The sequence below is a fragment of the Nelumbo nucifera genome, chromosome 8 (genome assembly GCF_055504915.1).
Source record: "Nelumbo nucifera cultivar China Antique chromosome 8, China Antique-T2T, whole genome shotgun sequence".
Lineage (NCBI taxonomy): Eukaryota > Viridiplantae > Streptophyta > Magnoliopsida > Proteales > Nelumbonaceae > Nelumbo > Nelumbo nucifera.
In genome coordinates this window covers 8,357,356-8,370,361 of record NC_142656.1, presented here as the reverse complement: position 1 = coordinate 8,370,361, position 13,006 = coordinate 8,357,356, and the positions used below count along the sequence as shown (strand labels likewise).

The 13,006-nt window shown below is 37.5% G+C and overlaps 1 protein-coding gene and 1 non-coding gene across 6 annotated transcripts in view; one reads left to right on the top strand and one right to left on the bottom strand.

Annotated features, from left to right (window-relative positions):
* Nucleotides 1–3,067: 3,067 nt before the first annotated feature.
* TRNAK-CUU (transfer RNA lysine (anticodon CUU)) lies at nucleotides 3,068–3,140 on the bottom strand. Its single transcript has one exon. It is a non-coding gene; the product is annotated as a tRNA-Lys (tRNA).
* A 350-nt stretch (nucleotides 3,141–3,490) lies between these two features.
* The window catches only part of LOC104592068 (golgin Putative 1), a 41,168-nt gene continuing 31,652 nt past the window's right edge, over nucleotides 3,491–13,006 (top strand). The window contains exons 1-5 of one of the 5 annotated variants that reach the window (XM_010251221.3): nucleotides 3,491–3,801; nucleotides 7,067–7,147; nucleotides 7,323–7,372; nucleotides 8,007–8,645; nucleotides 8,762–8,824. In XM_010251221.3, the coding sequence (XP_010249523.1) occupies nucleotides 3,774–3,801; nucleotides 7,067–7,147; nucleotides 7,323–7,372; nucleotides 8,007–8,645; nucleotides 8,762–8,824 (861 nt within the window). In that variant the 5' untranslated portion in view covers nucleotides 3,491–3,773. Of the gene's footprint in view, nucleotides 3,802–6,565; nucleotides 6,814–7,066; nucleotides 7,148–7,322; nucleotides 7,373–8,006; nucleotides 8,646–8,761; nucleotides 8,825–13,006 lie in introns of those variants that run through there. The other 4 variants (XR_016079250.1, XM_088892645.1, XM_010251223.3 and 1 more) reach the window with 4 other exon arrangements.

Sequence of the window (13,006 nt, the reverse complement as noted above, 5' to 3'; positions counted from 1 at the left end):
AACACTTGAAGATGATTTGACAAGGGACATATTCTTGATGAAGTTTATTGTCTAGAATTTGATACCTCAATAGCAGCTTCTACTACAACAGAAGTTGATAAAGATGAATATATTATGTGGAACAATAGGCTCAGCCATGCTCCTGCTCACCAGTTATCCTCACTCCTTAACAAGCATTTCACCAAAGACAACAATGGTGTTTGTGATGCTTGCAAACGAGCAAAGCATACCAAAGCTATGTTTCTAATAAGCTTGTCAAGAGTATATTCAACTTTTACCTTGATACATGTTGATATATGGGGTCCTTACCACATGGCCTCCCATTCTGGCGCAAGATATTTTTTGACTATTGTAGACGATTGCATCAAGTGCACTTGGTTGTACTTGATGAAATTTAAGTCAGATGCATTTTCTCTACTCGTCTCACTCTGTAGCATGGTACAAATTCAGTTCAAGTGTAATGTTCAACAAGTTAGATTTGATAATGGAAAAGAACCCATCTATGATCCTATCTGATGAGGGGTAATTTGGCCTGACCCGTTAGTACGTGGACACATGGAGTGACCTGATGATTAGATGAAAACTCAACATTTTCGAACACCTCAGCAGGCAGGGTTAGCTCAAGCACCTCGGACAGCTCAGGTAAGACCGAGGTTCGAGCAGCTTGTGGTGTCCCAACTTGCTGAGGTGCCAAATAACCCTCTTCTAGAAGCTAGCCAGTTGTCTCTAATCTTTCCAAGATCACACCGCATGTCAGCGAGCCTTATCCTTATCCCGCCCGAATTGGACGAACTCGATAAGCCTTATCAGCTCACACGAAGTCCATCTCCGAGTGCAAAACGGACTCCTACTTACGCGGGTCGAGAATCTCGGATATGTTTTGTGAGGCCTACGACAACTCGCCTATGTAAGGGCATCACCTCCAACCTCATAAGGTACGCACGATTCAACTCTCATACTCTCATACTTACAAGCAAACCAGCTCACTACAACACTCTTCGCTAACTTAAGCATCGGAGTGCCCACACCAGTTTAAGCATCCCGGGACCTCTGATATTGTTCTTCTTGCAGTTCGACCGGCCACGTGCTAGACCAACATCCAAGCTGCCTTCCAGCTAGGAGAGTACAGATCACGTGTCATCACTATCCAACTATTCTTTACTCAAAAATGGAATTGTGCATCAAAGGTCCTGTGTTGATTCTCCACAAGAAAATGGGAGAGTTGAGAGAAAGCACAAGCACTTATTAGAGGTTGCCCGTGCCTTGTGATTTCAAGCCTCCTTGCCAGTTAGTTTTTGGGGTGAGTGTGTGCTCACATCACCATACATAATCAACTATTTGCCAGATGTTCCACTTCAAGGTAAGTCCCTCTTTGAGCTACTCTTTGGAAGGCATCCTACACTCAGTCATCTACGCACTTTTGGGTGTCTATGTTATGCCCAGGAGCAACCATTGAACACAGACAAATTTGCACCTCGAAACCTGATGTATATTCATTGAGTATCTACATGGGCGGAAGAGATAGCGAATTTATAACCCCAAAACTCATTAAATATTCACCTCAATAGAAATAACCTTTTATGAACACATTTTCCCATATGCTAATGCTTCTCTACACCATCCTCGCAACCCAAATATTGTGTTTCCACTCCCTCAAGCTGAGTAGCAGACAAAATTCTTTAAGCTTAGTTTAGGAGGAGTACAAATGCGAATATGTAGAGTGCAAAACTTTATATTTTATATTATTTTGTATGTATTTATGCTGTACATATTTGCATTTATCCTCTTTCCAATCTGAGCCTTATTCTTAATTCTTCTAATCATCCTATCAAACCTGTGACTTACAACCTATTGGGCCTGATTCACACTCATCCTTTGAGCCTATTGACCCACCTCGACCTCAACGTGTCAGAAGACCACCCACCCACCTTAAAGATTTTGTTTGCAACTTGTCATGCTCCATATCTGCTTCAGTTTTAACCTCTTCTCAACCCTTGAGCCCATTTCTTATTCACAGGCAGCCCGTGATCCAAATTGGCAACTTGCCATGGCCGAAGAAGTACAAGCACTTGAGAGAAACAAAGCTTGGTCTATAGTAGACCTACCTCCAGGAAAGAAGCCCATTGGAGCAAAGTGGGTATACAAATTAAAATATAAAGGCTATTTGTTTAGAAGTAAGATAGGAAGTAAAATGATGTGATCCAGTTTTATATGACAGAATCTAGGTACGAGGAATGCGAGAATTTCATTCTGCTTTTACAGGAAAGCACAAAGTCAGCATAATGGATCCATCTATGGTTGTTCGTAAAACAGTGGAACGAGATGTCATATCCAGGTTTTCTTTAAAATGAATTCATTTGCGGTGTTTCTTGATCCATTCCAAATCAAAATTCAAAAACATGGGTTCTCAGGTCTCGTTTTACTGGGCTTTCCAGGCTGGGCTAACCAAAAGAAATTCCACTATCCAGGACTCGTTTTATTGGGCTTTCCTCGTTGCCATTTCCCAGTTCCCACCGCTCCTCACTTGTCTATTTTTATAGCTTGGTCGGTAATGAAGGATTGCCACGGTTTGTAATATGGGCCTTTGAACTGTGGGTTGGGCAATTGGGCTCGAACCCTGAGGATTAGTGTATGGTCATTGGTTGTCAACATAGGGAAAAGTTGACAAGAAGTCTTGAAGACTTAAGAGAGACGTGATTGTAATATTTGGTGATGTGGAAGAGAACAGAGGAACAAAAATTTTAAAAAGAAAAAATAAAAAACATATATCTAATTTTGCATATAAATTGAATTGTCATTGAGATACGTCATCCTCTCCCTACTATGATATATAGGATTATGTCCAATAAAAGTAAGTCCATAGGATTGAATTACAGTGGGAAGTGGGAACCTTAAGAAACCAATCAAAATTCAATACATCACGTCATCACGTAAGCTGCATATTGACTGGGCTCAAATAATGAGTAATAAGGGAACTTTGTAACAGATTAGAAGTAAATGATTATATCTTAATTGGGCTGCGCTTATTATTGGGTCGAGGCAATAAAATAAAAAATAATAAAAAAATCGCCCACCGTGGGGCTCGAACCCACGACCACAAGGTTAAGAGCCTTGCGCTCTACCGACTGAGCTAGACGGGCATTTGTTGGCTGGCGTTCCTTACTTTGTATCTGACCGTACTCTCATTTACTAGCAAAAGATGGAAAGATATAAAAGTGTCCGGATAGTGTCCTCTCATTTACCGGTCTGCCCTTGTTTGACGTTCCTTACTTTATATCGTAAGATTGGAACCTTTATACCTTCTGTATAAAAGATAAGACTCTAAATCTACAGGTAGCTTGTCATTTCCGTTGATCTACAATTTTTTGCCTAGATATCAATCTCGAATTAAAAGATTCCAATCTAAAGGTCCTCAGTCATAGGAGGACTATCTGGCTTCCGGATGACGCATTCCTAACAGCACCATCTTAACTAACGACTGCTCCGAGTTTGATAGATACATCATACATGTAATAAGATCTGGCGAACTGCAGCCGAAACAGTTTCATTGTCTCTCCACCATTTCCCTCTGTTTTCATTCTAGTATAAGCGTGCTTGTGATCTGCAGAGCTCCATAAGCGACATCTGTTTTCAACTCGATACAAGCTCTTGTTACCTCGGGTTTAGATTTTTGCGTGAGAATGTCAGATAATTTTTCACTTTATTTCGGAATCGGTACTGCACTATTCTGTCTATAGGCACCGTCTTTTCCTGATCGAATTCGTGTTTTATCAATGGCGTCGTGGCTGAAAGTTGCAGAAGGTATGGATCTTAGGTTCACTTGTCCATATTCTTTTTATTGTGGTAAGGTATAGGTCTGCAAGCATGAATTTGGATTTTTGATGTCTTCATATTTCTAATTTGAGGATTCTTCAAGCTAATTCTGGATCAATTTAATCGAGACTATGACGAATCTTCTTCTTATTTGTTTGAGATTTGAATTTTATAAGTACTAGATGTTTGGATGGAGGAATATGAATCAAAAGAATTTCTGTAGTCGTATTCGAGTCGTTGCAGGGAAATTTTGGGATCAGTTTCTAAGATTTCAGTTGTTATTGGTGGATTTAATGTTGCTTAGAGTTTAATTTACAATATTAATTTTGGGAAAACACAATACTCCTTTTCTCATGCATTGGATAATGCTTTTGCTATATCAATCTTCTTTTTCTATAAATACATAAAATAATGTTAACCATGATTTCGTGCAATGCATGGCTCTACAACGAGTTTATGTTATATCAGATTTTCTTTTCCTATCAAACACATAAAATAATAACTATTATTTCGTGTCCTGAGTGGCTCTACAACGAGCTTACGCTCTTGCGCATCTCTCTGGCTTACATCAAGTAGTTCTCGTTAATCACCAATGGAGAAAAGTGATCTCTTATGGATGTAATCTTTTAAAAGTAAAAGGGATGGAAAATCAAAATATTAAACCTCGCTCTTACGATAGTAAGAGGCTCAGGGCATAAAATTTTTCTTTGTGTCTTTTGCATGGAAACAGAGACAACCTAGGGTAAATAATTTGGTATGATATCAGCGAATAACCTCTTAACATTAAAAATCTTTAAATTTCTCCATTCAAGAATTGGCAGAGCCATACCTGATACCTGTGACAAATCATATTTGTGTCTACAACGTTTGACAATATTTTTATTCCACTCCTGAAACTTTAAAATGGTTCATTGGGATTTCTCCATTGTCAAACATGTATGATTTTTTTGAGACCTAATCATTGTATGCATGACATACATTTTGGTATTTGTAATTCCAAGGCATTCTTGTACACCTTGTGTAAATTTCTATTGGTTCTCGGATTCCTCCATTCATGGTTCATTTTGTGCTCACAGAGTTCTCATTCTGTTACGCTGTTTACTGCAACAACTAGACATCATGCACACCAATCTGGAAATTCTTAAATGGTTCTTAAGATTGACTTCAGTTGGTTACTGGCAACTGCAGTCAGTGACAGAAATGGGCAGAGAAGGCTGTGTCTGTCATCTGATTATCTCACTAGCCACCTCATAGGCACACATCTACTTCTATGTTCTTTTTATAATTTTCTAAAAATAGAAATTTGCTCTTCTTAATAGCATCCATTTAGGTGGGGTTCCTTATAGATCTGCACCTTTCTTTGGTAAATCCATCAGAAAAGTTTTTGTTTTATTAATAAGTATATATATAGTTCCACAGTGTTTGGTCACTAAAACCAACTTCTTGGCCATTAATCTGAATTACAACAGCAATATTTAAAGATATAATAATGGTGTGATGATCTACTAACTACTAAGCACATTCTCATTGAATATTATCATTTACTGAATTGAAAACGGGTACTGTCATTATTTTTCACTATCTGAGTTTTTAAAGAGAATGAATGACGAACATGTTAGGGCATTCATGGTTTACTCCAGGAGAGTATGCTCATTGGATCACCACTCAAAATGACAGGACATTGTGAGTATAATATAATTTCATTTCCTTCTTAGAAAAAAAAAATGGCAGGACATTTCACCAATCTTATCTTTGTTCATTAGTTTGCAACAAAGTTATGATCCTCTTCTTTATTAAGAGTATCTCTAAGATGGGCAGGATGATTATGTTTAGGAATTTTACAATGCAAGAATATTAGATTTTTTTCGAAGATAAATAAAAAAAGAAAATTTATTGAAAGAAGAAGAGAATTACAAGGAAGGTGACAAGAAATCACCCACACCCAAAGAAAAAAATACCCAAAACAAGATCCAGCCAACCCTTCCGACATACTTTAAAATATAAAAATAAATAAAAAGAAACCAACCCTTTACCCAAAAACTTTAATGCAAGAATGTTAGATAATATGATTTTATCTGGTTATTATCATCTTACTATCATTAAGGTGAAAAGGAATTCATAGAATGTAAATATTTGCTTTCACAACTGAATGATCACAAGTTTTTTTTTTTTTTGTGGTAGAATAATCACAAATTAATTGTTACATTTTGGTTGCTCTTGTAATTGCCACTAGTCTTTAAGATGAATTTTTTTAATTGCTTTTGAAATATGATATGCTGTATATCAATATATACATGTATCATACCTACACATAGATGCACTTAGATATAGAACTTCTTCTTAGCTTCTGTTGGCTTGTGATTTGTTTGTTTTCTTCAGTAACAAAGTTCTATATAGGAAAGGATGAAATCCCAGAAAAGCCAAAAGCTATACAAAACACAAACTGCCACAGCAAACACTTGGGCCATAATGTGGACATTAGAATACAATGGTTGTTTTCTTGTCAGGTTTCTTAAGTTATAAGTTCTAGATTTTCAAATTGAGATCCATCATTTCAAACCATCTACTAGTGACAAGACATTGAATGGGAGGTATCTCTTAAGTGAACCCTTGTCATATACTTCAGAGGCTATGATACCCAGATACTTTGTACAAGTGTGTTGTAACATGTGGATACTTCAAGCTTTAGTTTGAATTGTGTCTGGCATCTTACCTATCAATGCTCTTGCGATAATTGGGTAACATAATTCAGAGGAGGAACTTCCCCTGGTGTTTTCTACCATGCAAGGAGGATGGTGAACCTGTTAGTCATCTGTCATCATCTGGTTGCATCCTAGATTTGGTAATGTTTTCTAGTTACCAATTCAACTTTTTTAGTCTTCCTGACAACCTAATTAAGGATTTGACTTTCTAATTGTTTAAGTTGCACCTAGATGAAAGGAGACCATGAACACTTTTATGGACCACTTGAAAGCAGCTAAAACTTTTATTTGTAATGAGGTAATATAAAATATATTATAAAATTATCCTTTCTCAGAAAAATATGATATATTGTATTTATTAGTGTAAAGGTAAAAGGTTTCATGAAAACAGCTAGTTGTGGAAGCTCTTTTGTCTGTATTGATGGACAAAAAACTAGTTTGACTGTCTACAATCAAATTTTATTTTCTTAGTGTATCTTTTCATGGTTAAATGTCAAGACCAGGATTTGGATACCATTGTTAATCTAAGATAAATTTAACTTTTGTACCAGATTTGTTGGAAGTTGTAGATCGAAGAGCAAAGTTGGTTGTTGGTGAGTTGTCGGATGAGCAGTCTGACTCGCTGCCACCAGGTAGAGTTCTCAATAATCTCTTAGATATATTCACCCTGTCAAGAACAAATCTTTCTATTTGGTGAAGCTACCCTCCTTTTGTGTATCCATCCATTCTTTTATTGACCTATCTCAATTCTTATTCAAGAGAATCTGATTTTTCTCATTTCCTTTTTCTGTTTTGGCAATTGATAAGTATCCAATGGACAAGAATCTCAACCCAGGAGGACCAAATCAAAGGAGAAGGTTTCTACTGAAGCATCTTTGACTTTTGAATTGCACTTAAATATGTTCATGCCATGAAACTAGGGCTGCTATCAAACCGAGCTCTAATCGAATTGTTCAGGCTTGATTCGAGTTTGATTCTAATCGAGTTAGAATCTTAAAGTAAGCTCAATTAGTTATTCAAACTCGAGCTCAACCAATAAAAGTTTGGCTTGAAAGCTCGTAAGCTTGGCTCGATTAACATATACATATATTATATAATATTAAAATATATTTTATAATATGTATTATGAAAAATTATTGATAAAAAATATGTATTATGAAAAATATATTTTATTGTTTTATATATAATGTAAGAATATACCATATATTATAAAAAATATATCATATATATAATATAAAAATGTATTCATTTTTGAGCTTTCAATCTGAACTCGAGCTTATCGAATATTTAATCGAACCGAGCTCGGACCAAGAAATAGAGTTTGAATCGAATTTGAACTTGAGCTCGAGCCTAATAGTATTTTATCTAAACCAAGCCAAGACATGTAGAAGTTCAGTTTGGCTAAACTCAATTGCACCCCTACATGAAACAACTTGATTTGTGTTATTTCTCATTTTATCTCAATGGGTGTCAAACACATTAATTCTGCAGGCTCAGAAAAGACTCTCAACTAATGAACTTCCTAAAACAACTGATACTGGATGGTTCCAAACCAGCATGCATGAATCAGCAAATGATGTCATACCTAATAAAGATAAACTGGATCTGGCATCATGTAACATTGGTACCCTGTCCAGTGGCTCTACAGCTCAGACAAGCAAAGACCTGCAACTAGATATTAATAGAGATGCCCCTGTATCAGACATTTCTTTATCTGAAGTCCTTCCAAAAGATTTGAGCAAACATGAGGATGATCATATAAAAGAGGTTCCAGATACAGTTACTGATGGTGGAATTGTCACTTCATCTGTAAATGGTGATCTTGCTACTGTGGGAACTTCAGATGGGCATGAAAGCTCCTCTTCTGCACTGTTAACAGCCACAGAAGTTGAGGCTGTTCATTCAGATCATCCAGTGGATGCTGCCCAAAATGTTAAGTTGGCAGATGAGGATGTTTCTTTAAAGAATGACCAAGAGAAATCTGAGTCTGAAGGTCTGGGAACACAAAATAACAGTGGTACACAAGTTAAAGACACAGATGTCAAGGAAGAACCTCTTTCTCATTCTAAAATGCAGCAGGAGAATAAAACTGATACTTCTCCAATGAGAGTCCAAGACCAACTTGATGAGGTAAAGTATGTATTTTGTGAAAAGCTTTGGATTATTTTATTGGTCATCACTTTGCATCCTTTTACATATTTTCTATTTATTTTTAGCATTGAATGGTCCCTTTAGTTGATTTGCAGGCTCAAGGACTGCTTAAGAGTGCAATTCCTACTGGACAATCAAAAGAAGCCAGGTTAGCCAGGGTAAGATCCAGCACTGTTATTATTTTTAACAAACTCATGCAATGTGTTAATTGAAAAAATGTGAGAAACCACATCTTCTCGGTTAACTAAGAAACAAATCCTAATATAACCATGATCTAACTATGGATACATATTTATCAAAAAAAACTACAGATACATGTTTAACAATTATTTATCACTTTCCTTACAGAGGGTAAGATCCAGCGCTGTTATTATTTTTAACAAACTCATGCAATGTGTTAATTGAAAAAATGTGAGAAACCACATCTTCTCGGTTAACTAAGAAACAAATCCTAATATAACCATGATCTAACTATGGATACATATTTATCAAAAAAAAACTACAGATACATGTTTAACAATTATTTATCACTTTCCTTACAGAGAGTTTGAAAGTTCAGCATCAATTTGATGATTTTCTGTACTACTTGTAGAGATGTGGAGCAATAGCTATTAATGTGGTTCACTTTATGTTATCTTTATGTTTATGTTGTTGGTGGTAGTTATGTTAGTTATGACAACTCAGTTTTCTGTTTTTTCTTTTCTTATGTAGGCGGCAGAGGTAGTTATGGAACTACACCTACTTTTAAGTTACAAACTTATATAGTTGACTGGGGTGGCAAGTCTAGCCAACCCAGCACTCTTTTCTGTTCTCTTACTTCTTCTTCTTCTATTCTCTCTCTTCTCTTCTACTTTTTTCTTCTTTTTCTTAATGAGTTCATATCAGAAGGTGGACTGTTCACAGTCCTTATCAGTCAGCTTGGTATCAGAGCCAACCTGGGGTTGGTTAGGATTCTCATGTGTGTCTGGTCCAGCCAACTGCATGAGAACTTCCTAAGGCTAGAAGTTTAACAGCACCACCTGATTTTTGGAAGGTTATTGGAGAGTTTATTAAGTGCCCAAGGGTTTGTAGAGCCTTGGGAAGTGCCCGGTGATTAGGAAGAATCAGAGAAGGACAAAAAATTCAAGATTAAGGTTTAATCTAAGGACTGGAAGTGGCGATCAGAATTTTCTGGGTGAGTTTTTCTCTTCCTTTGAGATTGACACAGGTTAGAAACTGTTTGGACTTACCTGGAAGGAGCGGCTGATAATTTTCTGTTTTCTCAAAATTTCTTCTAGGGCTTTCCTAACCCTACGATCAGTTTTCTGATCTCAACCCTAGTATTCTGACTAATAGAGAGTTCAGAATTGACTGTTAATAATTTCTGGGTGGTTATTATATCTGTTTCAGCATAGAAAAGGGCTGTACTTGTGTTGTTCTTCTTGGAAATTGAGATTGTTCGGCAGCCTACTTAATGGAGATGACTGGAACTGAGTTAAAGACTTAAGGGGAAGGTGTTTTGGGGACTGGAAACATGACTGAAAACACTTTTCAGATTACCACTGTTAGATTCGATGGTTCTAATTACTTGGAATGAGCTCAATCAGCTATGATGGCTATTGGGGGTAGAGGAAAATTAGGCTATGTGATGGGGGATATAAAGAGGCCAGCCAACGAAGACCCATCATATGCCAAATGGGTTTAGGAGAAACTATTTGGTTATGACTTAGTTGTGTAATTCTATGCAGCCTCACATTAGCTGAAATTATTTGTGGGCAAAAACAGCTAATGAAATTTAGGAAACCATGAAAGAAACCTACTCCCACCCTCTTAATATTGTTAGAGTCTATGAACTGAAGTGTGAAGTAAATAATATCAAGCAAGGAGAGAAACTAGTCTCGGTTTACTTCTCTAGAATCTTTACCTTGAAATCTCTGTAGCATGAAATTGATAACTTGTAGACAAATGAATGGGAAAGTCAAAAAGATGCAACAACATATAAAAAACTTATTATAAACCTAATCTACACTAGAATTCTGTTAGAATTAAAGTTGAAGAGATACTAGAGAGAAGAGAAGAAGTAGAAGAAGAAGAGAGAAGATTAGAGATGAAGAAATTCTGGTTCGAATTGGAGAACTCAATTACTCTCTAGTCGGCCAGATTTAATTTATATGTTTCTACTCATAAGAGCAAAAGACACCTTTGCCCCTACTTAAGTATGGGAAACACCAACTAACAGAACATTATACATCAGCTTTAAAACAAAACTATAAAGACTAAAATACCCCTACACAGTCGACACTAACACTCTCCCTCAAGCTGGTCAGTATATATCATATAGTCTCAGCTTGTTACATATGTAGTCCACTCTCCCCCGACTCAACCCTTTGGTGAACAGATCTGCCCATTGATTTCCTGTGTTAACATATGCAGTCCACTCAGCACCTTCTCTCTCACAAAGTGATAGTCAACTTCTATGTGCTTTGTTCTCTCATAAAATACCGGATTAGAAGAGATGTGGGCTGTAGCTTGGTTGTCACAATAAAGCTTCATTGGAGTGTCAATCAAATATCCCATCTCCTGTAGAAGTTCTCAGCCACACTAATTCACAAGTGGTATGTGCCATGGCTCTATATTCTTCTTCTACACTGCTTCTTGCCACAACTGCCTGTTTCTTACTTTTCCATGTCACCATATTACCCCCAAGGAAAGTGCAATAACCTGTAGTGGATCTTCTATCAGATACAGAGTCAATCCAATTAGCATCAGTATATCCCTCTATTTCAAGTTTTCCTCCACTCTCATATATCAAGCCATGACTAGGAGCTCTCTTCAAATACCTTACAATCCTTAGAACTACATCCCAATGTGGAACCCGAGGTTTCTGCATGAACTGAATCACCACACTAACTGCAAATGAAATATCTGGCCGGATAATGGTTAGGTAGTTTAGTTTACCCACCAACTGCTTGTACCTTCTAGGATCTTCAAACTCTTCACCCATATCACTGCTCAGCTTAGTATTTGATTCCATAGGTGTTTTAGCTGGTTTGGCACCTAATAATCCTGTTTCTTCCAACAAATTAAGAACATATTTCCTTTGGCACAAATTAATAGCATCCTTAGGCCTTGCTACTTCTATCCCCAATAAATATTTTAGTTTACCCAGATCCTTTGTTTGAAAGTGTTCCTGTAGAAAGATCTTCAACCTATCAGTTCCTAATCTATCGCTCCCGGTAATGACAATATCGTCTACATATACCACCAATAAGATCTTTCAAGCCTACGAGTCATAACTGAAGACTGAGTGATCAACCTGACACTGTTTCATACCAAACTTCTTTACCACTTCACTGAACCTACCAAACCACGCACGAGGAGACTGTTTAAGTCCATAAATGGCCTTCTTTAGTTTGCACACCTTACCATCCTCCCCCTGAGCAACAAACCCCGATGGTTGCTCCATGTAGACTTCCTCAAGTAGATCACCATGTAAGAAAGCGTTCTTGATGTCAAACTGAAAGAGAGGCCAATCATACATAGCAGCTAAAGATATCACAACACGAACTAAACCAATTTTAGCAACAGTAGAGAAGGTCTTCGTGTAGTCAATACCATATGTTTGGGAATACCCTTTGGCAACCAATCTAGCTTTTAACCACTCTACACTACTATCAGGTAGATACTTAATAGTGTACACCCACTTACAACCGACAACCTGCTTACCAAGAGGAAGTGTGGTGAAATCCCACATATGATTATGAGTTAAGGCAGAGAGTTCTTCCATTGCATGGCGCCACCCTGGGGTTGAGTGACAGAAACATAATTAGAAATAGGATGAAGAGTGCAATTGTGTTTACCTTTCCGCAAGGCAATCAGAAGATCAAGATAAGAAATTGGGATTGGGGCTAGTGTGGGAACAACTGTCGGATCTGTCGGCGGTGATAGAGCTGGAGGAGGAACCGGTACATGTTGTCGATGTGTATACACTTGACGAATAGGTGGTCGTTCAACAGGAAGTTGCACCGGAGGCAAAGACTTGGTCATAGCCGGAATAAGTGGAATGGGGTCCTCAACTGGAACTTGAAGAGGAGGAGGTGGTGAGGACGAAGAAACATCACCTGACCCCGAGAAAAATGGAGTAGACTCAAAGAAAGTAACATCAACACACACAAAGGAACATTGGGAACTAGGGTTATAACACTTATACCCTTTCTGGGTCCGGGAATAGCCGAGGAAGATACACTTAATGGATCGTGCATCTAACGTGTCCCTTCCCGGTCCTAGATTATGAACAAAACAAACACACCAAAAAACCCGAGGAGCAAGGGGAAATGGAGACAAGATAGGAAACAAAGTGG